Here is a 26,595-nt window from a genome sequence, read left to right on the forward strand (position 1 = left end):
CAGGTCTCAACCGGTACCAAAAGATTGGGATCATTCCCTGCCTATTTTCAGACCACAATGCTTTGAAACTAGAACTCAATCACAAGAGGAAAATCGGAAAGAACTCAAATACATGGAGGCTAAAGAGCGTCCTACTAAAGAATGCATGGGTCAATGAGGAAATTAAAGAATTAAAAAAAATTCATGGAAACAAGTGAAAATGAAAACACAACTGTTCAAAATCTTTGGGATGCAGCAAAGGCAGTCCTAAGAGGAAAGGATATAACAATACAAGCCTTTCTCAAGAAACAAGAAAGGTCTCAAGTACACAACCTAACCCTACACCTAAAGGAGCTGGAGAAAGAACAGCAAATAAAGCCTAAACCCAGCAGGAGAAGAGAAATAATAAAGATCAGAGCAGAAATCAATGAAATAGAAACCAAAAGAACAGTAGAACAGATCGACGAAACTAGGAGCTGGTTCTTTGAAAGAATTAACAAGATTGATAAACCCCTGGCCAGACTTATCAAAAAGAAAAGAGAAATGACCCAAATCAACAAAATCATGAATGAAAGAGGAGAGATCGCAATCAACACCAAAGAAATACAAACAATTATAAGAACATATTATGAGTAACTATATGTCAGCAAATTAGATAATCTGGAAGAAATGGTGGCATTCCTAGAGACTATCAACTACCAAAACTGACCCAGGAAGAAATAGAAAACCTGAACAGACCTATAACCACTAAGAAAATTGAAGCAGTCATCAAAAATCTCCCAACAAACAAGAGCCCAGGGCCAGATGGCTTCCCAAGGGAATTCTACCAAACATTTAAAGAAGAATTAATACCTATTCTTCTGAAACTGTTCCAAAAAACAGAAATGGAAGGAAGACTTCCAAACTCATTTTGAGGCCACCATTACCTTGATTCCAAAACCAGGCAAAGACCCCCATCAAAAAGGAGAATTACAGACCAGTATCCTTGATGAACATAGATGCAAACATTCTCACCATAATACTAGCCAATAGGATCCAACAGTACATTAAAAGGATTATTCACCATGACCAAGTGGGATTTATCCCTGGGCTGCAAGGTTGGTTCAACATCCGCAAATCAATCAACGTGATACAATACATTAACAAAAGAACAAGAATCATATGATCCTCTCAATAGATGCAGAAAAAGCATTTGACAAAGTACAGCATCCTTTCTTGATCAAAACTCTTCAGAGTATAGGGACAGAGGGTACATACCTCAATATCATAAGAGCCATCTATGAAAAACCTACAACGAATATCATTCTCAATGGGGAAAACCTGAGAGCTTCCTTCCTAAGGTCAGGAATGCGGCAGGGTTGTCCACTATCACCACTACATAGTATTAGAAGTCCTAGCCACAGCAATCAGACAACAAAAAGGAAAAAAAGCATCCAAATCGGCAAAGAAGAAGTCAAACGCTCACTCTTTGCAGATGATATGATACTTTATGTGGAAAAAACCCAAAAGACTCCACCCCAAAACTGCTAGAACTCATACAGGAATTCAGTAAAGTGGCAGGATATAAAATCAATGCACAGAAATCAGTGGCATTCCTATACACCAACAACAAGACAGAAGAAAGAGAAATTAAGGAGTCTATCCCATTCACAACTGCACCCAAAACCATAAGATACCTAGGAATAAATCTAACCAAAGAGGCAAAGGATCTGTACTCAGAAAACTAGAAAATACTCATGAAAGAAACTGAGGAACACACAAAGAAATGGAAAAACGTTCCATGCTCATGGATTGGAAGAACAAATATTGTGAAGATGTCTATGCTACCTAGAGCAATCTACACATTTAATGCAATCCCTATCAAAATATCATCCACTTTTTTCAAAGAAATGGAACAAATCATCCTAAAATTTGTATGGAACCAGAAAAGACCCTGAATAGCCAGAGGAATGTTGAAAAAGAAAAGCAAAGCTGGCGGCATCACAATTCCGGACTTCAAGCTCTATTACAAAGCTGTCATCATCAAGACAAAGGCAAGGGAAGCAAGGGCAAAAAATGAACTATTGGGACTTGATCAAGATAAAAAGCTTTTGCATACCAAAAGACAACCGACAGAATGGGAGAAGATATTTGCAAATGACATATCAGATAAAGGGCTAGTATCCAAAATCTATAAAGAACTTATCAAACTCAACACACAAAGAACAAATGATCCAATCAAGAAATGGGCAGAAGACGTGAACAGACATTTTTCCAAAGAACACACCCAAAAGACACATGAAAAAGTGCTCAACATCGCTCGGCATCAGGGAAATCCAAATCAAAACCTCAATGAGATACCACCTCACACCAGTCAGAATGGCTAAAATTAACAGGTCAGGAAATGACAGATGTTGGCAGGGAGGCAGAGAAAGGGGAACCCTCATACGCTGTTGGTGGGAATGCAAGCTGGTGCAGCCACTCTGGAAAACAGTATGGAGGTTCTTCAAAAAGTTGAAAATAGAGCTACCATACAATCCAGCAATTGCACTACTGGGTATTTACCCCAAAGATACAAATGTAGGGATCCGAAGGGGTACGTGCACCCCGATATTTATAGCAGCAATGTCCACAATAGCCAAACTGTGGAAAGAGCCAAGATTTCCATCGACAGATGACTGGATAAAGAAGATGTGGTATATATATACAATGGAATATTATGCAGCTATCAAAAGGAATGAAATCTTCCCATTTGCAACGACGTGGATGGAACTGGAGGGTATTATGCTGAGCGAAATAAGTCAATCAGAGAAAGACATGTATCATATGATCTCACTGATATGAGGAATTCTTAATCTCAGGAAACAAACTGAGGGTTGCTAGAGTGGGGGGGTGGGAGGGATGGGGTGGCTGGGTGATAGACATTGGGGAGGGTATGTGCTATGGTGAGCGCTGTGAATTGTGCAAGACTGTTGAATCACAGACCTGTACCTCTGAAACAAATAATACATTATATGTTTAAAAAAAAAAAGAAGAAGATAGGAGGAAGGGGAAAAAGGGGGGGAATTCGGAGGGGGTGACGAGCCATGAAAGACTATGGACTCTGAGAAACAAACTGAGGGTTCTAGAGGGGAGGAGGGGTCAGGGAATGGATTAGCCTGGTGATGGGTATTAAAGACGGCACGTACTGAATGTAGCACTGGGTGTTATACGCAAACAATGAATCATGGAACACTACATCAAAAACTAATGATGTAATGTATGGTGATTAACATAACATAATAAAAGAAAAAAAAGTTAAAAAGAAAAAATAGCTGAAAACTTCCCTAATCTGTGGAAAGAAATAGATATCCAGATTCAGGAGGCACAGAGAACCCTCATCAAAATCAACAAAGCAGACCCACAAGACATATTGTAATTAAACTGGCAAAATACACTGAGAAAGAAAATTATTAAATGCAACAAGACAAAAGAAGGCAGTTACATACAAAGGAAACCCCATAAAGCTGTCAGTGGATTTTTCAGCAGAAAATTTCCATGTCAGTAAGGAGCGGCATAATATATTTAAAGTGATGAATGGGAAAAACCTGCAGCCAAGATTACTCTATACAGCAAGGCTATCTATCAATCACAATAGAGAGATAAAAGAATTTCCCAGACAAACTGAAACTAAAGTAATTCATGACCACTAAACCAGCCCTGCAAGAAATATTAAAGGGGACTCTGAGTGGAAAGTAAAGACAAAAAAAACGGCAGCATGAAGGTAGGAAACACAAAAGTAGTAAATATTAGTATTTATGTAAAAAGCCAGGCAAGGAACTCACAATATAAAAGGATGTAATATATGATACCATATACCTAAACATGAGGAGGAAAGGAGGAAAGAATGGGTTCAAACTTAAATGACCTTCAACGTAATATAGACTGTTATATGCACAAGATGTTATATACAAACCTAACGGTAACCAAAAATCAAAAACTATTAATCCACAAGGACTAAAGAGAAAGAAATCCAAATGTATCACTAAATAAAACAAGCAATCCATGAAAGAAAGGAAGATAAGCAAGGATCAGAGAAAATCTTCAGATAAGCACAATACCGGTAATAAAAAGGCAATAAATATATTTCTATCAATAATTACTTTGAATAAATGGACTAAACACTCCAATCAAAAGACACAGGATGACAGAATGGATTAATTAAAAAAAAAAAAAGACCTATCTATCGATTACTTACAGGAGACTTACTTCAGACCAAAAGACAGCTGCAGATTTAAAGTGAGAGGATGGAGAAACATTTACCATGCAAGTGGATGTCAAAAGAAAGCCAGAGTAGCAATACTTATATCAGACAAAACAGACTTTAAATTGAAGACTATAACAAGAGACAAAGGACACTATATAATAATAAAGAGAACAATCCAACAAGAAGATATAACAATTATAAATATTTATGCACCCAACAGGGGAGCACCCAAATACATGAAACAGTTAATAACCGAACATAAAGGAACTAATCAATAGTAATACAATAACAGTAGGGGACTTTAACACCCCACTTACATCAATCTAAACAGAAAATCAACAAAGAAACAACAGCTTTTAATGACACACTGGACCAGGGGGATTTAACAGATATATTCAGAACATTCAATCCTAAAACAGCAGAATACACATCCTTTTCAAGTGCATATGGAACATTCTCCAGAACAGATCACATATTAGGCTATAAAAAAAGCCCCAACAAATTTTAAAAGATAGAAGTCATACCATGCATCTTTTCTGACCACAACACTATGAAGTCAAACACAAGAAAAAATCTGGAAAGACCACAAATACATGGAGGTTAAATAACATGCTACTAAACAATGAATGGGTCAACCAGTAAATAAAAGAAGAAATTAAAAAGTACATGGAAACACAGGAAAATAAAACACAATGACTCAAAACATCTGGGATGCAGCAAAAGTGCTTCTAAGAAGGAAGTTTACAGCAATACAGGCGTACCTCAAGAAGCAAGAAAAAAATCTCAAATAACCAACCTAACCCTATACCTAAAGAAGCTAGGAAAAGACCAAAACAAAGAAAACCTAAAACCAGCAGACGTAAACAAATAATAAAGATTAAAGCAGAAATAGATGAAGTAGAAACTAAAAAAAAAACAACAGAACAGATCAATGAAACCAGGAGCTGTTTCATGGAAAAAAATCGATAAAATGAATAAACCTCTACCCAGACATATAAAGAAAAAAAGAAAAAAGACCCAAATAAATAAAATCACAAATGAGAGAAAACAACAAACACCCGAGAAATACAATTATAAGAGAATATTATGAAATACTACATACTAAGAAATTGGACAACCAAGAAGAAATGGATAAATTGTTAGAAACATATTACCTACATAACCAACCAAAACTGAAACAGGAAGAAATAAAAATTTGAACAGACCAATTACCAGCAATGAAATTGAATCAGTAATCATTAAACTCCCAACAAACAAAAGTCCAGACCAGATAGCCTCACGGCAAATTCTACCAAACATACATACATACATCCATTTATTTATTTAATTCATTGCCATGAGAACATAAACATTTATTTTTAGAATTATTTCATTTAAATTTTAGTTAGTTAACATACAGTGCAATATTGGTTTCAGGAGTATAATTCAGCGATTCATCACTTACATACAACACCCAGTGCTTCTTACAAGTGCCCTCCTTAATACCCATCACCCATCTAGCCCATCCCCTACCCACGTCTCTCCATCACCCCTCAGTTTGTTCTCTATCATTAAAAGTCCCTTACAGTTTGTTTCTCTCTCTCCTTTTTTTCTTCTTCCCCTTCCCGTATGTTCATCTGTTTCCTTTCTTAAATTCTACATATGAGTGAGATCAAATGGTATTTGTCTTTCTCTGATTTATTTCGCTTAGGATAACACACTCTAACTCCATCCACATTGTTTCAAATGGCAAGATTTCAATTTTTGATGGCAGAGTAATATTCCTGTGTGTGTGTGTGTGTGTGTGTGTGTGTGTGTGTGTACACACACACTACCTCTTTATCCATTCATCTGTCAATGGACATCTGGGCTCTCTTGCATTGTTTGGCTATTGTTGATAATGCTGCTATAAATATTGGGGTACATGTACCGCTTTGAATCTGTATGTTGGTATCCTTTGGGTGAATACCTAGTAGTGCAATTGCTGGATCATAGAGTAGTTCTATTTTTAACTTCTGAGGAACCTCCATACTGTTCTCCAGAGTGGCTGCACCAGTTCACATTCCCACTTTCTCTGCATCCTCACCAACACCTGTTGTTTCTTGTGTTGTTCATTTAAGCCATTCTGACAAGTATGAGGTGATATCTCATCGTGGTTTTGATTTGTATTTCCCTGATGATGAGTGATGTTGAGCATCTTTTCATGTCTATTAGACATCTGGATGTCTTCTTTGAAAAAGTGCCTCTTCATGTCTTCTGCTCATTTCTTAACTGGATTATTTGGTTTTTGGGTGTTGAGTTTGAAAAGTTCTTTACAATTTTGGATACTAACCCTTTATCAGATAGGTCATTTACAAATATCTTCTCCCAGTCCATAGGTTACCTTTTAGTTTTGTTGATTGTTTCCTTCACTGTGCAGAAGCTTTTTATATTGATGCAGTCCCAATAGTTTATTTTTGCTACTCTGGAGAAGAGTGTGGAGGTTCCTTAAAAAGTTAAAAATAGGGGGGTGGGAGGATGGGTTAGCCTGGTGATGGGTATTAAAGAGGACATGGTCTGCATGGAGCACTGGGTGTTATACACAAACAATGAATCATGGAACACTGCATCAAAAACTAATGATGTAATGTATGGTGATTAACATAATAAAATTTTTTTTAAGAGTTAAAAATAGAACTACCCTATAATCCAGCAATGGCACTACTGAGTATTTACCCAAAGAATACAAAAACCCTAATTCAAAGGGATACATACACCCCAGAGTTTATAGCAGCATTATTTAAAATAGCCAAATTATGGAAGCAGCCCAACTGTCCACTGATCGACAAATGGATAAAGAAAATGTGGTATAGGGGGCGCCTGGGTGGCTCAGGCATTAAGCATCTGTGTTCGCCTCAGGTCATGATCCCAGGCTCCTGGGATCGAGCCCTGCATCGGACTCCCTGCTCAGCAGAGAGCCTGCTTCTCCCTCTCCCTCTGCCTGCCGCTCTGCCTACTTGTGCTATCTCTCTGTCAAATAAATAAATTTTAAAAAATCTTTAAAAAAAAAAAAAGAAAATGTGGTATATACATACAATGGAATATTATTCAGCCATAAAAAAGAATGAAATCTCGGGGCGCTGGGTGGCTCAGTCGTTAAGCGTCTGCCTTCGGCTCAGGTCATGATCCCGGGGTCCCAGGATCGAGTCCCACATCAGGCTACCTGCTCGGCAGGAAGCCTGCTTCTCCCTCTCCCACTCCCCCTGCTTGTGTTCCTGCTCTCGCTATCTCTCTCTCTGTCAAATAAATAAAAAATCTTTAAAAAAAAAAAAAAAAAAATGAAATCTCGCCATTTACAACTACGTGAATGGAGCTAGAGAGTATAATGCTAAGTGAAATCAGTCAGAGAAAGACAAATACCATATGATTTCACTCATATGTGTAACTTAAACAAAGCAAAGAAGCAAAGGAGCAAAGGGGAAAAAAAGGAGAAACACACAGAAACCAAGAAACAGACTCTTAACTATAGAGAACAAACTAATGGTCACCTCAGAGGGACGGTGGGCGGAGGGATGGGTGAAATATGTGATGGGGGATTACAGAGTATCTTTGTCATGATGAGTAGCAAGTGATTAACATAAAAACTTTTTTAAAAATATAAAAATATATTTTTAAAAGATTACAGCATGGTAAAAGCATGGATTTGGAGTCAGGCCATACAAACATTTATAAATTTTGACAAGTGCCCTAACATGCCCTAAATGAAAAATAAGGAAGCTCTGCTTTAATGAAATAAGCAATCTCAAAAATGTATATATTTGACAGAGATTTAATTTAGTGCAACCATCCTGGAAGGCAATTTAACTATAAATACCAAAAACCTAAATAAATAAATAAATTATATATATATACACATACATATATATAAAGTGTGTGTATATATATATACACACAGACAATTTGACACAGAAATACACTTATGAATTGAATTTATTCAGTATCTTCTAGGAAAATAATGGGTTAAGTATGCAAGGATGAATGTCCAAGAATATTCTCTAAAGTAATGTGTATAATAGCAAAATACTGCAAAAACCCCAAATGTATAACAGCACAGCACTGACTGGTAAAATTATTATGCTATAACCACCCCTTGGAATACCATGCAAACAATAAATGAACATTATAAAGAATGAGCAATCACATTTACTTAGACATTCATGATGGATTGTTAATTGAAAAGTGCAGATTACAAAATAGTAGGAATAGAATTACCTCATTTATATAAAAAGTAATTTTAATCACACAATTAAGAGAAAATACCCTTGAATAATATACTAGAAAATGGTGATTACTTGTAGAAGTAGAAAATAGAGGCTTTTTACATTTTGAGTAAAAAAAGTTAACAGTAAATCTACACAAAACATAGACAATTGTTTTTTGTTTTTGTTTTTTTTTTTAAGATTTTATTTATTTATTTGACAGAGACAGAGACAGCGAGAGCAGGAACACAAGCAGGGGGAATGGGAGAGGGAGAAGCAGGCTTTCTGCTGAGCTGGGAGCCCGATGTGGGACTCGATCCCAGGACCCTGGGATCATGACCTGAGCCGAAGGCAGTCGCTTAACCAACTGAGCCACCCAGGCGCCCAAAACATAGACAATTGATAGCTGATTATATAAGTCCATGCATGCATGGACTTGAAGCTATCTACATATCTAATCTCAATTCTATAAGCACACATTTCAAGTTTTGACCTTTGAAAATTAACACTTCTTCAAAATTGTAACTTAGACTTTTTTAGGATTTCAAAGGCACTGAGGGACACCTGTGTCATCCCAACACAACCACTGCTGCTCCTATACTGGTAAACAATTCATGTTTAGTTTGCCTTGCAACTGTAAGTAAATTACAATTCTGTGAATGTGTAGTGCTGTGCCAGGATTTGATTTTGAGTTACTGCCTCCCCTCACTCAAAAAACTAAAAGACTTCTATAATAAACTCTCTGAAGTTCATTTAAAAAAAATTTTTTTTAAAAACATCTAACAAAATGTCACTTCTTTAATAGCTTTAGAAAGGAGTGATTATCAGTGTGGGCCCCAGGAAGTGAAGGGAAAACATCAAATAGACTTATTCTGACATTTAGACAAGTCTGCATTTTCTCTCCTACCAAGCATCTCCACCAAAATATTACAGGGAAAGAGGAACCTTAATACACAGTAACATAAGAGAACAACTTTAACAATTATTTAAATTATCTAAGAATTCATAATAATTTAGTAATTTTTTACTGAACTAATTACAAACTTCATACTAAAGACATTTAGATTTTATTCATTTAGATTAGAGCTATAAATTGGGCTATGGTATGCTAAATCATCTATAAGGAACACTAAAAACATTGAAAAATTAATAAAATCTGATTACTGGTCCAAAAAAAGAAAAAAATTTCTTGAAATAACTCAGAGAGAGAAAAACAAATATTGTATGATCTCACTTACATTTGGAATCTAAAAGAAAATGGAATTCATAGAAACAGATTAGACTGGTGGTTGCTAGGGAGAGTGAGTGAAGGTGATCAAAGTATACAAACTTCCCAAGTATAAATGAATAAATTCTGGTGATCTAATGTATAACAAGGTAACTATACTTAACAATACTACACTGTATACTTGAAAATAGATAAAAGAGTAAATCTTCAAAGTTCTGATCACACACAAAAAAAGTAACCACATGAGGTGATGGATATGTTAACTCACCTTATTGTGATGATCATTTCACAATATGTATGTGTATCAAATCATCACATTATACACCTTAAATTTACACAATGTTATACATTAGTTATATCTCAATAAAGCTAGAAAAAAGGGAAAAGATAAAAAGTACTTACCACTAAGTCCCAATTATTTTGTTCAAGCAGTGTAATAGCTTCATCAATGTTTTCAATGCCAGTACATGCCTGGAAGCAAAGTGAAAATTTTAGATACAAGTTTGGGAATGGGGAGGTGAATCTTAAAAAGATAAAAAGCATAATGTGTTATTTCAGTTTTAGAAAGGTATATGAATAAAGCCACTAAATGCCTAACACTTCTGAGCAATTTACAAATATGGTTTGAAAATTGTTAATTACAAAATAAATTTACATTGCACTGAAACAAAAGACAATAAATTAAAGCAATAAAAGAAAGTATGTTTAAATGTTGAGCTTTGGAGCCCAGAATGATCTCGAGATTTCTAATTGCCCAGAACTTTTATTAAAAAGTTTCTGATGGGGCTCCACACTGGGCATGGAGCCTACTTTTAAAAAAAATGTTTCTGACAGACAACCATATAAAACGAACTGCAATCCATACCTTATACCTTATACTTTATACAAAATTTAACTTAAAATAAGTAACAGATTTATTTTTATTTATTTATTTTTTTAGATCAGGATTTCTTTTTATTCCTTGTTGGTTTAAAATGGCTAATCAGAAAAAAAAATAAGAGGGCCTCTGTCTAGAGGCTAGGGTCTCCCCTTTTTAGAGGTTAGAACCCAGGTACCCCCACTACCCAGCACCATACTGAGGCGGGCTGAGGGGTAACCCCCAAGGGACAATCGGAGGGGCCCTAGGCCTGCCACTCCTTCTCTCTATCCCGTTTTTGGCATGTGATGAAAAATATTGCTTTTTGGATTCGTCTCTCCCAGCCTTGGATTTAAAAATAATGTTAACCGTGTGAGTTGGGGGAAGGCTCTGAGGGGACTAAAGAAGCCCACACTAATCCCTCTCCCCAAGAAGGGGGTGCATTATCCAATATTGTTTCTGGAGCTCAGTCAAGCTCTTTTCCTGATCTCCCCACCACCAGCAAAGTCATGGGGCTGTGACTCCTTTCCTGGGGAAACTAAGTGCCAATGAACCTAGAAAACTAACTCTCCTCTCCAAATCCTTCCTTCCTCTGACCAAGACCCCCAGACTCGCCTCTCCCAAGGTTTCTTTCCTGATCACTATGCACCAACAACAGGGGGGTGCGGTTTCCTTAGTTGGTAACTGGGACAAAAGAGAGGGAACCACTGGGAAAAGGAAGACTTCGATGGATGTCTCTGCGTCTTTCCTGCTGGTCTGAGGAACGGAAGAGTAAGATACCCCTCCTCCTACATACCCCTCCCTCATTTTCCCATCCCAGGAGAGATATATAATTTCTTTGATATTTATAATATATATATAGATATATATATATATATGTACACACACACCTGGTAACGCAGAGGAAAAAAACAGAATCCGTAACAATAATAAAAAAAATTATTTCTGGTTTAAAAATGATCTGGTTCCGGGCGCCTGGGTGGCTCAGTTGGTTAAGCAACTGCCTTCGGCTCAGGTCATGATCCTGGAGTCCCTGGATCGAGTCCCGCATCGGGCTCCCTGCTCGGCGGGGAGCCTGCTTCTGCCTCTGACCCTCCCCCCTCTCATGTGTTCTCTCTCTCTCATTCTCTCTGTCTCAAATAAATAAATAAAATAAAAAAAAAATCTTAAAAAAAAAAAAACTTTAAAAATGATCTGGTTCCCTCCAGGGCAAGCAATTGCACAAATGTCCACTGAGTCTGGTCCAGGGGTTAAAGAAGGGAAGGTCTTAAAAGGTGAAGGGGGTTGCTACCCCAGTCTCAGGGCCCCAACTCTCTGACTCCCCATCCCCACTGCATTTTATAAAACGCTCCTCATCCTCTTGGAATCGGTGGTTTAAAAAAATGTCCATGCAGGGGAAGGGAACCCCTTGAGGAAAGGAAGGTGGCCACCTGGGGCCCTTTGGTGTAGGCGCAGAGGCATGGGGGGAAGGGAAGTGCCGAAGGCTCACACGGAAATCTCATAGGTGGTACCACCCACCCCTGACACCTCCTTGACTCCGCCCCTTGTGGGGCTGCTGAGAGGTGGCTGGCCTGGGCCAGAGGAGGCAGAGCCTATACTCTTGGGCTGCCCATTGGATTTGCTGTAGGTGGTCTTGAGCTGTACTTCATCTTTGGGTGTCCATAATGGCTGCAAGGCTACTTCCTCTGCCTCAGAGACACCAGCTGGGGTGACACCGGCTTTTTGGCTGCTGTAAGACACAGATCGGCCCAGGTATGGGGCGGCTGGGCCTGGTTCAGGGGACCCTAGTCCCCGGCCCCTTAGCCCATCTGGCTTGCCAAAACGGGGGGCAGCTGGGCGTCCCAGTGGCGTCTTGACCAAGGGTGATCTCTTTGAATCATCTGAGGAGGAACTAGTGCAAGGGGCATGGCCTGAGCCCGGCGTTGACTGAATGCCTGAGTCCCCCAAGCCTGGTTCTTCTCGTGGCCTGGGAGTGGGGGTGACTGGCGTAGCAGCTTCTCTCATTCCTGGAGGGAGGCCACAATATGGCGCGACAGATTGTCGTACCAGACCAGGGAGGGCTCTCAGTGTGTTGGGCCGGTTGGCACCAAACGTGGGTGCCTCTTGGCTTCCCGCTGCTGGGCCAGCCGGGCTGACAGGAAGGGAGAGGTGTAGCCTAAAGGTGGGTCTGGCTCAGGCCCTGCCTGCACGGACTCGAAATCGGGGCTGTCCGAAGGAGTGAGCAAGCTGTCGTAAGACAGGCTTCTGTTGCGTGTCTGGTTGGCCAGGCTCTTATAGGAGGTGGAGGTTGTGCCCTCTGAACGAATGGACTGCAACTGGCCCAGCTCAAAGCCAGTGTCCTGGGCTGACTTGAGGCTGGAGGAGCGTGAGCCGCTGGATAGTGGCTCGAAGTGAAAGCTTTTGCCAAAGGTGGGAGAACGGAAGCTCTCTGGCTCCAAGCTGGGCTCCAAGCGGTAGCTGGGATGGCAGCTGCTCTCTGCAACTGAGGTCGGCTCCTTCAAGCTGTCCCCACGACTCAACTTGGCGCTGGAGGAATGAGGCATGGTGGCTGACGTACTGCTGCTACTGTAGCCCGACTGGTACTTGTACATGGTAGGTGTGCGAGGGCTGTCCTTGCCCAGGAGGCTGCCATCCTCATTAGTAGCCAGGCTGAAGTGTGTTAGTAGCCCCGTGTAACGGCTCAAGTCCGGCTTAGGAGGAGGTGGGGGTTCAGCATCTGTAGACTGGCTCTCTGTGATCTCCAAGCTTCCCTTAGACTTGCTTCTCCTCAGCTCTCCCTGGATGCCATTGTCCATGATCTTCACAGTTATCTGCCCATCTGACACTTCTGGTCGAAGGAAGGGAGGTCTGATGACAATCGTCTTCTCTTTCTTTGGTCTCCCCAAATACCTGGGTGCTGGGGAACTGCAGAGCACACGGCTGACATTGTTACAGCAGCCACTGGTGAAGTGGTTCACACCTCCTCGGAATTCACCTGTAACCTGTTCATTGGTTGTGCGTCCCCTAGCCACCAGCACCACATGAAATCCCGTGACGCCAGCTACGGGGATGAAGAATAAGCCAGCCACACACATCACTGCCATTGTGACAGCCGTGCAGACCCCTGAGAGTTCCTCCATGTGGTAGAGGACATAGAGGAGGCCAAAGCCAAACACACCCATGATGTGTGCTGTCAGGGAGAGGAGGAAAAGGAAGAAACAGCGGTAGTTCCGGCGACCGATACAGTTGTTCACCCAGGGGCAGTGATGGTCAAACTCCTCCACACAATTGTCACAGACACTGCAGTGGGAACATCGAGGAGGACGGTAGAAACGGCAGGTGGCATACCACTTCATGCGCACCTGGATGCCCTTAATCTCCACTGTTTTGTAAAGGGGAGCTCGGAAGTCATCTTCCTTGTCTTCATTCTCCTCAGCTCGAAGGAAAATCCCTGGGTCCATGAAGGTGGCCATGCTGAAGTCGGCCAGCACAAAGAGAAAAACCACCGCATTGCAGATGGGCACTGCAGGTGACACATAGAGGCTTAGTCCTGGACAGGTAAAGGCAAAGAAAAGGGTCATAGCTCCCACTAAGCAGATGGTGGCTGCTGAGACCGGAACATACTTGCTGGGCTTGAATCTCTTTGCAGACTCTGCGGGCATGTTGGAGCTCTGATGGGAGGTCTGCCCTGCCGCATAGCCCAGGCCCACACAGTGGCAGAACAGACAAGAAAATGGGAGGAGGGGAACAACGGAGAAAAAGAGTACAGAAGGAAACCGGGGAAACAGAAATTTAAAATTATCACCCTTCCCCCTCCCAAAGAAAACCAAAGGTCAAAAGATCTCAAATGAAGGAAAACACATGGGAGGGGGAAAGGTGATTCCAAATGATGAATAACCACTCCCCAGAACAAGGCAAGAGGGAGAGATTAAGAAACACAACTTGTACAGTTTAAAAACTGGAGACAAACAGTAGGCTGTACAGATGCAAATGGTTGCAGGTGGAGAACATGGGCCGTCAGACAGGTCAGGGAATAGCTCATGGATGGAGGCAAGTCTTCAAAGGGCAAGCAGGGAGAATATCAGGGTAGGGGAGACCACTTCGGGCAAGGAAAAATTCTTCTGAGGAGACACTCTAGCACCTCCACGACTACCACACTCCACCAAATGTGAGCTGCACCTAAAAGAGGTGTGCCCTGTGTTTCTATTTTAATCCAAAAGGGAATCTGAGGCCCCTTCTAGTTTTAAAGAGAAGCTTTTTTTACTGCACTCCTTGTCCCTTTTAGGCAGTTTTCTCAATGCCACCACTCCCACACCCTGACTTCAGGGCTTGTAGTCTGGCAATGGTGGTTTAATTTTATTTATTTTCTTTTGATGGCTAAAGGTGGGCCGCAGCTGTTAGAAGGTTGAGTTGTAAATCCTTTTCTTCCAAGGGGGAGGGAAAACAGAGAGAGAGAGAGAGCACGAGCAAGCTTGTCTGTCTTCAATCTCTTCTTGTTATTCCCAAGCCCTTTAAGGGCTCCGTTTCCTATCGAGTTCATGCAAACTAAAGGGAAACGTAAAATCCCTGAATCCATGTTCTTCCCAATTAACAAAATAAGATGAAGAAATCAATTCTACTCAATGATAGTTCTAAAACGGTACTGTGGATGAAAGCAAAGTTCCAAAGAGGTCTCTGTTTCCAGGTTAGTCAATGTCTTTGATCTTCTTCAGTCTTGGGCTTTCTAGATGCAGAATTAAACTGGGTTACAGTGCCTCACCCCCGGGGCGGTTCCCGTCACCGCCGCCGTCGTTGTCGCGGCCGCCTCCCGGCAGTGCCGTCCGGCCTCTCAGAGGCCGCGCGCGGCCCCCGCACTCTCCACGCCCGCTCCCGCCCGGCGACGCTCGTCTTCGAGCCGGCGCGCAGCCATTGCCCTCAGCGCCGGGTCTCGAGCCCCTAAATAACAGATTTAAAGTAAAACCTAAAACTCTAAGACTTGCAGATCTGTGCTGTCTGCTATGGTAACCACTAGACGTACATGGCTAGTGGGCCCTTGAGATGCGCCTCAACTGACTTAATATGTGCTGTGTTAAATACACATGAGAGCAGGACTTAGTACAAAAATAAAAATGTAAATAAATACTTATTAATTTTTCATGGCATCTGGCTGGCTCAATCAGTAGAGCGTGCAATGCTTGATTTCAGGGTTATAAGTTCAAGCCCCACGTTGGATATAGAGATTACTTAAAAATAAAATCTTTAAATACAGTAATAATAATTTTCTATTCAATGTGTATTGAGATGACCATTTTGAAAATGTTGGCTTAATTAAAACAACGTTTAAATTAATTCCACCTGCTTCTTTTTACTTTTTTTAACATGAATACTAAAAACGTTTTAATTATTTATGACTTTCGTTCTATTTTTAGTACTGAAAACATAGGAAGAAATCTTCATGAGCTTTAGATACAACAGCAAAAGAAAAACCCAAAAACTCGATAAAATGGACTTCTTTAAAATTAAGAACTGTTCTTTGAAAGACACTGTTAAGAGAATGAAAAGGCAAGCCAGACTGGGAGAAAATAACTGCAAAACACATCTAACAAAGGACTAATAACCACAATATAAGAAGAATTCTCAAAACTCTATTAAAATAAATAATAAATAGCTAAAGATTTCAACAGAAAATTCCCTAAAGAAGATATACAAATATACATGAAAAAATGCTCAACAGCATTAGTCAATAGGGCTCAGTCATTAAGCGTCTGCCTTCAGCTCAGGTCATGATCCCAGGGTACTGGGATCGAGCCCCGCATCAGGCTCCCCGCTCTGCGGGAAGCCTGCTTCGCCTTCTCCCACTCCCCCTGCTTGTGTTCCTGCTCTCGCTATCTCTCTCTCTGTCAAATAAATAAATAAAATCTTAAAAAAAAAAGGAAAATGTAAAACAAACACAGATTCCCCTTCCATACATTAGAGTGCTAAAATCCAAAACACTAACAATATCAAGTGATGGTAAGGATGCAGAAAAATCAGAACTCTCATACATTGACAATATGTGATGTACACATGTATCTCAAAATTATGTGGCCACTTTACAAAACAGGTTAGCAATTTCTAAGAAAGTTATAACACAGTAATCCCACTTCCTAGGTATTTACTTATCCAAAAGAAATTAAAACTACGTTCACATGAAATTATAAAATGAAAGTTTACAACAGCATTATTCATAATCACTGAAAACAGAAGACACCCCAAATGTCCTTCAACTATACGTTCATATAACAGAAAACTACTCAGCAACAAAAATGAACAAATTATTGATTTGAACTCAAAACGATGTGGAGAAATCCTCAAATGCATTATGCTAGCTAAGTGAAAGCCAGGCTCAAAAGGATACATACTGTATAATTCCACTTACATGACATTTTAGAAAAGACAAAATTATAAAAATAGAAAACATATTTATTATTACCAGAGGCTTGGGGTAGGAGTAAGGGTTGATAACAAGCATTAAGAGGGAAATCTGGGGAGTAAGGGGAACAAAATTTGATTCCTGGATACCATAAAAATGCAACAAAGCAAACAAGACATTAAAAAATGTAATCCTTATTTTAAGCTGAATGAAAAAACAGGAACAACCCAAAGGTTCTAAAATACTCATAAAAGCAGCTAAGAAGAGTTAAGATAGGGCAGAAGCTGCACAGGAGGAACAGGAGAGAAAAACTATAGGGGGTAACTGTGAGCCTAACAACAACAAATATCAGAAAGCACCAGCAAAATACACTTCCTGGATGACATCACCCTTTATTCCCCTCAGAAAAACATGTAGGAGGTAGTTCCAAGAGCCTATCCCCTCCATAGAAACACCTAAAAATGGAGCAAAAACTGTCAGAATCAAATTTCTCAGAACTCTGGAAATTAGTCAAAGGTTTACATCAATCAAACAAATGCTGAAACATGAAAAGGTACTTCAAAACAGTGTGAAAGCTTTGCGATGTTTTTATTTCCCTTTCCCCACTCCTGGCTCTGTGGCAGTCTTGAATATACTAGCCCACATTCCAACAGTTGCACCCTGGTCCCTGGTTCTAGAGGGAGCAGAGCAGACTCTGTTCTCAAAGAATTTTTGTCTGCTGTGACCTGTACAGGGCTACCTGAAGGACTGACTCAAGGCTCTCTCCTTTATTTTATCAACTTGAAAATCTCTTAGTACAGAAAAGCAGCTATGCAGAGGGCATTCTTCAGGAAAAAAAAAATTTTTTTTTCAAGATTTTATTTATTTGACAGAGAGACACAGCGAGAGAGGGAACACAAGCAGGGGGAGTGGGAGAGGGAGAAGCAGACTTCCTGCTGAGCAGGGAGCCCGATACGGGGCTCGATCCCAGGATCCTGGGATCATGACCTGAGCCTAAGGCAGGCGCTTAACGACTGAGCCACCCAGGCGCCCCTCTTCAGAGAAATTCTTAAGGCAAATGAAAACCTCACTGCCACCTGGGACAAAATATTCCATTTGAGGCAAACAAAAAGACATGCCAAAAACCTGAAAGAAAAAATGGCAAGAGAGTTTCTTTGGGAAATTAGGACATTAAAAAACACTGGGAATTTAGAAAGCCATGCATATGTGCAAGGCAAGAAACCTCAGAGAAGACCTGAGAAAACTACTGGCTCATCTCTAGGCTCAGCACAAACAGGAAGTAAAGACAGACGTGTAAACAGCCTAAGTGTTAGAGCACTCCAACACAGAGCCAGTCTGCAAAGACTAAGAAAGGATTTTCTTCCTTCTCTTTTTTTCTCTTTTGTTTCTTTTTATTTTCTTTTTTACTTCAGATATTCAAGGAAATCTCTCCCATACTACTAGCAGACCACAGCTAAAAAAGAAAAGATTTCAGAGACCATTATGTACCAAATGTCTGTGCCCCACCCCCATATACACACCAAAACTCATATGTTGAACCCCTAATCCCCACTGTGATTGATACTGAGAGATGGGGGGGGCCTTTGGGAGATAATCAGGTTTAAATGAGGCCATGAAGGTGGGGCCCTCATAATGGGATTAATGCCCCCTTATAATGGAATTAGTGCCTCTTAGAAGAAGAGACACCAGTGGGTGTTTCCTTTCTCTCTGTCTCTGTGTCTCTGTCTCTCTTTCTCCCTGCCATGTGAGAGCCAAGGGAGAAGGTGGCCATCTGCAAGTCAGGAAGAGAGTTCTCACCAGAAACCAATCATGCTGGCAACATGATCTCAGACTTTCAGCCTTCAGAATTATGAGAAAATAAATCTGTTCTATGATATGTTGTCATGGTAGCCCAAGCAGACTAAGACAGAGTCAGCTCATCACCAAAATAATTACAAAAATAGTGTAGAAAAGTCCGTAAACAGGCAACAACCCACAGAAAGCAACAAAAAACAAACTGTAAGGTGGAGGAGGAAGAATCTGATTTCCAGAGTTATTACATTATAATATTTAAAATAATCACTTTTTAAAAAGGAAATAGTGATGTATGCTAAGAAATAAGAAAGTGTGACTCATTCAAAGGAGAAACAGACAGAAACTGTGCAGAAGAAGAGACATCAGACTTACTGGGCAAAGACTTTCAATCATCATCTTAAATATTCTCAGAGTTCAAAGAATCCATGAACAAAGAGCTAATGGGAACCAGAAAGACAATGTGTCAACAAATAGAGACTATCAATAAAGAGATACAAATTACTTCAAAAGGAACCAAAGAAAAAAATTCTGGGGCTGAAAAGTACAATAACTGAAATGAAAAACTAACTACAGGGTTTCAATAGCAACTCTGAGAAAGCAGAAGAAAGATCAGAGAAAGCAGAAGAAAGATCAGAGAACTTGAAGGTAGATCAAATGCAATTATCTAGTCTGGGGAGCACAAAGAAAAATGAAAGAAGAAAAATGAACATAAAGAAGGAGAGATGGAGCTGTACAGGGAACAGTTTTTATATACTACAGAAGCTAAGCTGGTATTAATTCAAAATAGATTGTTATAAATTGGATAGGCTATTTATAACCCCTAGAGTAACCACTACGAAAATAACTAAAAAAAATACAGAAATAGATGAGAGAGGAATCAAAACAGTACAATACAAAAAAGTCAACTAAACAAAAAGGAGACATAGTAAAGAATTGAGAAAATTGAGGAAAAAAGAATGATAGGCCAAAAACAAATAGCAAAATAGCAGAACTAAAGGCATTCTTATCAGTAATTATTTTAGGGTGTAAATGGATTAAACTCTCCAATAAGAAGGCAGAGATTAGCAGAATGGATAAAAAGACATGATCCAACTATATGCTGTCTACAAAAGACTCACCTCAGATCCAAAGATACAAAGAGGTGAAAAGTGAAAGAATGGAAAAATACATGTGCAATTAATAACCAAAAGAAAGGTTGGCTGGCTATCCTAATATCAGATAAAGTAGAGTTTAACTAAAAAAATTTTATAAGAGAATAAAAAGGACATTATATACTGATAAACAATTCATCAAGAAGATATAAAAATAAGAAATATATACATACCTAATAACAGAGCCTCCAGAATAAATGAAAAAATTGACAGAATTGAAAGGAGAAATAGACAGTTTTACAACAGCTGGAGATATCAATGTCCTACCTTCAATAAACATCAATAAAGAAATAGAGAACTTGAAAAATAGTATAAACTGAATAGATAAAATATTTATAGAACACTCTACCCGAAAAAAACATAAATACATATTTTTTGCAAGTGTGGATGGAACATTCTCTAAGATAGAACATATGAAAACAAGTTTCAATGAATTTTAAAAGACTGAAATCATACAAAATATATTATGACCAAAAGGGAACTTATACCTGTAAATATCTTCTTAAAAAGAAGATTTAAGGGGCACCTGGGTGGCTCAGTCAGTTGAGCGTCCAACGCTTTGTTTCAGTTCAGGTCATGATCTTAGGGCCATGGGATCGAGCTACACATGTGGCTCTGAACTCAGTGCAGAGTCTGCTTGTCTCGCTCCCTCTGGTTCCTCCCCCCACTTGCACACTTTCTCTCTCTCAAATAAATAAAATCTTAAATAAAAAAAGATTTAAAATCAATAGTCTAACTTTATACCTTAAGGAGCAGAAAAAAAAAAAAAACTAAAAGCAAGCAAAAGGAAGAAAATAATAAAAATTAGAGACTAATAAAACAAAGAATAGAAAAAAATAGAGAAAATCAAAAAAAACCAAAGACTGATTCTTCAAAAAGATTAACAAAGTTGACAAACCTTTAGCTAGACTGAATAAGAAAAAAAGAGAGAAGACTCAAATTACAAAAACCAGAAGTGAAAGCAGGAATATTACTACTGACCTCACAGAAATAAAAATATGAAAATAATACTATGAATAATTACATTTCAACAAATTAGATAACCTATATGAAATGAAAGAAATTCCTAGAAACATACCATCTACCAAAACTGACTCAAGAGGAAACAGAAAATCCAAATTGACTTATAACAAAGAGATTAGATCAGTAATCAAAAGCATCCCATTAAAGAAAAGCCAAGGACCAGATGGCTTCACTGCTGAATTCTACCATATAAAGAATTAACACTAATCTTATAAATCTTCCCCAAAAGACTAAAGAGGGAAAACTTCCTAAGTCATTCTATGAGGTCAGAAGCATCCTAATAACAAAGTCAGACAAAGCACAAAAAAAGAAAACTACAGACCAATATCCATTGTAGATATAGATGCAAAAATCCTCAACAAAATACTAACAAACCAGAACATATTAAAAGGGGATTTATTCCAGGATTGCAAAAGTGGTTCAACACAGAGGAATCATTACACCCATATAAAGACTGAAGGAAAGACAAAACAAAATAAAATCAGTTCAAACAATGCAGGAAAAGTATTTGAAAAATCCAATGTTTCATGATAAAAACACGTAAATTATGAATAAAGGGAACTTCTTTGACATAAAAGATATTTATGAAGAACCTACTAATAACATACTCAATGATGAAAGACTAAAAACCTTTACCCTAAGATCAAGAACAAGATAAGAAAGCCCACCCTTTCCACTTCTATGCAACATTATATTGGAAATTCTAGCTGGATCAATAAGGCAAGAAAAAAAAAATAAAACACATCAAAATCAGAGCAGAAGAAGTAGAACTACCCTTATTCCCAGATATGATCTTAAACATAGAAAATTCTAAGGACTACACACACACACACACACACACACACACACACACACACACCTGTTAGAGCTAATAAATTCAGCAAAGTTGCAGGATAAAAGATCAACACACAAAATTTAGTTGTATCTCCATACACTAGCGATGAATAATCTGGAAAGGATAATAAGAAAATAATTCCATTTATGATATGGTCTAAATGAATAAAATATATAGAAATAAATTTAACCAAGGAAGTAAAAGACATTTATACTGAAAACTATAAAACACTGCTCAGAGAAATTTTAAAATACCTAAATAAGTGAAAAGGCATCCAATGTTCATGGCTTGGGAGACTTAGTACCATTAAGAGGATAATACTTACTACCCAAAGAAATGTACATTTCAATGCAATCCTTATCAAAATTCCAAGAGCCTTTTTTGTAAAATGGAAAAGCTGATCCTCAAATTCAAAGAGAAATTCAAGGGGCCCAGAAGAGTGAAAACAATCTTGAGGGGAAAGAAAAAAAAAAAAAATCAAAGTCAAAAGACTCACAATTCCTGATTTCAAAGCTTTCTACAAAGCTACAGTATCCACTGTGATACTGACATAGGAGAGACATATATATAACGGACATGTATACATATATATACAGACATATATATACTAACAGAACTGAGAGTCCAAAAATAAACCCATACATCTATAGCCAAATGATTTTTGAAAAAGATACCAAAACAATTCAATAGGTAAAGAACAGTTTATTCATCAAACAGTGCAGGGACAACTGGATATTGATGCAGTGCCCTTCCCTTTTTCATTATTTATTACTGCATATGTTAGATTTTTCTGGATCAGTTTTTTTTCCCCAGGAGATTCCTAGTGAGAAAGACCCAGAATATTCCTTCAGGTACCACCAACTGGTTTCTTTCTCTGCCACAAAAGATAAGCCAAATCTTTAAATATATTTCCTTTGTATGATTCTTTTTATAGTTCTAGACTGCTGTTAACTGTGCATAGTCCCTCATTCAGAATTAGTCATTAGTAATTAGTACATTAAATTTTTCTGGCTCATATTTTTTAATACCTGTCTCTACTGGTCCCTTCATTTCCCATTTCTTGCCTACACCTCTCCTTGCAGATCTATCTGGTTCTACCCTTGCTTTCCTAGATAGAATACTGGTTTTTTAAAACAGGGAATATTAGTTTGTACTACAAGTGAACCCCTTACCATGAAGAAATACATCTTTCAAAATTGAACTGAAATTCACATAAAATTAACCAATTTAAAGTATACAAGTCAGTAGGTACGTAGTAGTACGTTTAGGGTGATACAACCACCACCTTTATCAAGTTCTGAAACATTTTCATTACTCTGAAAGAAAACCTCATGCCTGTTACACAGTCACTCCCCATTCTTTCCTCCTCCCAGTTCCTGGCAATGACCACTTTGCTTTCTGTTTCTATGGATTTAACCCTTCTGGAGGTTTCATATCCATGGAATCATACAATATGTGACCTTTTGTGTCTGGTTTTTTGACTTAGTATGTTTTTGAGGTCATCCACATTGTAGCATGTATCAATACTTCATTCCTTTTATGTATGTCTATAGTATATTTTTTTATCCATTTATCCATTGATGGGACAGTTAGGTTGTCTCTATATTTTGAGTATTAAGAATAAATACTGCTATGAGCATTTATGTACATTTTTTTTAGATAGATGATTTTAATTTTCTTGGATATATATCAAGGAGTAGAACTGTTGGGTCATATGGTAACTATGCTTAACTTTTTGAGTAGCCACCAAACTGTTCTCCACAGCATGAATTATTTTACCTTCCCATTAGCAGTGTATGGGGGTCCGATTGCCAATGGTAAATTTTGTTATGTAAAATTGGCCACAATTTTTTAAAAAAGAAAAAAGCCCTTTGCCTACTGAATTACTTTGGTAACTGTCACAAGTCAATTAGTTACACCTGTGAATCCATTTATGGACTCTATTGTGTTCTATTCATCTATATATATGTCTAATCTCCTGCCAGTAAGGATACCATATTTATATTAAATCTTGGGAAGAGATTAAGTATCTTTGCTGCTTTTCAAAAAATCTTTAGCTATCGCAGGTCTTTTCTTCTCCATATAAATGTAGGATCACTTTGTCAATTTCTATCCAAAAACCCAGCTAGGATTTTTACTGGGATTACAGCGACTATAATCAATTTGGGGAGAAGTGATATCTTAACAATACTGAGACTTCTGATGAATAAAAATCTGTCCACTTAATTTTTCTTTATTTTCTCAGTAATATTTATCCCATACATGTTTTAACTTATCCCCAAGTGTTCTCTGAATGCTATTGTAAGTGGTATTTTTAATTTAGTTTAAAGTTATTTTTTAAATTTTTAAAATTACATACTGATTTACTTTAAGTAGTTTTTCCTGTAGATTCCTTATGATTTTAACTGCACAAAACCATGTCATACAACAATAATAATACTTTTTTCTTCTTCATTTTCAATTTACAAACTGAAGTCTTTCCCTTCCTTTCTTTGACTATTACACTGGATAGAACTTCCAGTAAAATGCGGAATAAGGGGGGAGGAGCAAGATGTAGGGGCAGTAGGAGACGCAAATTTCGTCTAGTCCCAGGAATTCAACTAGACAGGGATCAAATCATTCTAAACAACTACGAACTCAACAGAAGATCGAAGAAAAGAATAGCAGCAACTCTCTGAACACAAAAGCGACCACTTTCTGCAAGGTAGGACGTGCAGAGATGTGAATCCGAGGCAATACTCGTGTAGACAGACGGTGGGGGAGTGGGCGTCTGTCAGCCACTACCGGCAGGTGATAGAGCAACAGAGCACAAAATCAGAACTTTTAGAAGTCGGCTCTGCTGAGGGACGTCGCTCCAGTGGCTAAGCGGACGGTGGAACCCTCACTGGGACAGTGAGGTCTCAGGACCCTCGGAGTCACAGAAAGAGCAGGGATGCCTGATTGCAGCAGAGCTCCCAGGTATCCGAGCAGGGAAGCTGGCTGCAGAGACGGAGCCGAGGAGTGGGCTCTCAGCTCAGGGTTGCCATAAACTGTGATCCCCAGCACAGTCGGGCCACTGCTCTTCCAGCAGGGACCCAACAAGCGGCAGATCAGGAGAGACTCCCATTCCTCCCCCGGGAGGAGTGCCCAGGAGCACATGGAAGGGATCTGCTGGATTTGGAGACTCCAAATGGGGTCGTGTGCCAGAGACAGGAATACTCGGTCACTGGACGGGTGAGCACGGAGTGCGGCCAGAGACCAGGGAGACGGGAGTGATTGACTGCTTTTCTCTGGGGGCTCACTGAGGAACGGGGCTCCGAGTTCTTGGCTCCTCCAAGGGGGAGATTGGGAGGCCGCTATTTTGACTCTCCTCCTCCAAAGCTGTACAGAAAGCTTGCAGGGAACAAAAGCTCCAGAGAGCAAACCCGAGCAGATTACTTAGCCGGGACCGGGCAAGAGCGGGGCAATTCCACCTCAGGCAAAGACATTTGGGAACCACGGCAACAGGCCCCTCCCCCAGAAGATCAGCAAGCCAGCCAAGACCAAGTTTACAGATCAATGAGAAGAGCAGAACTCCAGAATTTATGGCTTTTTTGCCATGATTCTTTAGTCTTTCAAAGTTAATTTTTTTTTAACTTTCTTTTTCTTTTTCTTTTTTTTTTTCCGAGTTTTTCTTTTTCCATTTTCAACCAACATCTTATCAGTCCCTTTTTTAAAAAATCTTTTTTATTTTTCATTTTTAGAGTCATACTTTATCCCTTCATAGTAGTTAACCTTATTTTTGGTATACATATGTGAGTTGTTCTCTCTTTAAAATTTTGGGATACAGTTTCTTCTAACAGATCAAAATATACCCTAAATCTAGTGTATGGCTTTTTCTAGTCTGCCTGATCACATTCTCTCCCTTTCTTTTTTTTAAATCCTCTTCTTTCTTTATTCAACCAACTTCTTATCAATTCCTTTTATAAAATCTTTTATAACTTTCATCTTTACAATCATATCCCATCCGTTCATCGTATTTACCCTTAATTATGTACATATATAGTTTTTCTTTCTTTAAAATTGTGAGAGGCACTTTCTTCCAACAGACCAAAATACGCCCAAAATCTAATGTGTGGCACTGATCTATGCACCAGCATGATCATATTTGATCATATTCTGCTTTTTTTAATTTTGTTTTTGTTTGTTTTTATCTTTTTCTCTTTTTTTCTTTTCTCTTTCTTTCTCTTTCGCTGGTTTCAGGTCTCTTCTGATTTGCTTAGTGTATATTTTCTGGGGGAGTTGTTACCCTGTTAGCATTTTGTTCTCTCATTCATCTATTCTCTGGATAAAATGACAAGACGGAAAAAAAAAAAAGGCAGTACCAACTGCCAGGGACCTAATCAACAGTGACATTAGTGAGATGCCAGAATTAGAGTTCATAATGATGATTTTAAAGATACTAGCTGGGCTTAAAAAAAGCATGGAAGATATTAGAGAAACCCTTTCTGGAGAAGTAAAAGAACTAAAATCTAACCAAGTTGAAATCAGAAAGGCTATTAATGAGGTGCAATCAAAACTGGAGGCTCTAACTGCCAGGATAAATGAGGCAGAAGAGACAATCAGTGATATAGAAGACCAAATGATGGAAAATAAAGAAGCTGAGAAAAAGAGAGATCTGGATCTCTCTACTACTGGATCACGAGGGCAGAATTCGAGAGATAAGTGATACCATGAGATGAAACAATATCAGAATAATTGGGATCCCAGAAGAAGGAGAGAGAGTGGCAGAAGCTATATTGGAGCAAACTATAGCAGAGAACTTCCCTAATTTGGGGAAGGAAACAGGCATCAAAACCCACGAGGCACAGAGAACCCCCCTCAAAATCAATAAAAATAGCTCAACATCCCGACATCTAATAGTAAAACTTACGAGTCTCAGAGACAAAGAGAAAATCC

General features: G+C 38.9%; 2 protein-coding genes across 3 annotated transcripts in view; both read right to left on the reverse strand.

The window, feature by feature from the left end:
- FAF1 (Fas associated factor 1) overlaps positions 1-26,595 on the reverse strand; it is a 500,302-nt gene that overhangs the window by 411,441 nt on the left and 62,266 nt on the right. The window contains exon 2 of one of the 2 annotated variants that reach the window (XM_021684282.2): positions 10,052-10,120. In XM_021684282.2, coding sequence (XP_021539957.1) covers positions 10,052-10,120 — 69 coding nt within the window. Of the gene's footprint in view, positions 1-10,051; positions 10,121-26,595 lie in introns of those variants that run through there. The other variant, XM_044914506.1, reaches the window with a different exon arrangement.
- LOC110575275 (palmitoyltransferase ZDHHC5-like) lies at positions 11,991-14,405 on the reverse strand. Its single transcript, XM_044914504.1, is given in 2 exon segments — positions 11,991-12,469; positions 12,472-14,405. Coding segments are annotated over 2 exon segments (2,154 nt in total). The 5' UTR covers positions 14,147-14,405.

Source organism: Neomonachus schauinslandi, chromosome 4 (assembly GCF_002201575.2).
Source record: "Neomonachus schauinslandi chromosome 4, ASM220157v2, whole genome shotgun sequence".
In the NCBI taxonomy this organism is placed as follows: Eukaryota; Metazoa; Chordata; class Mammalia; order Carnivora; family Phocidae; genus Neomonachus; species Neomonachus schauinslandi.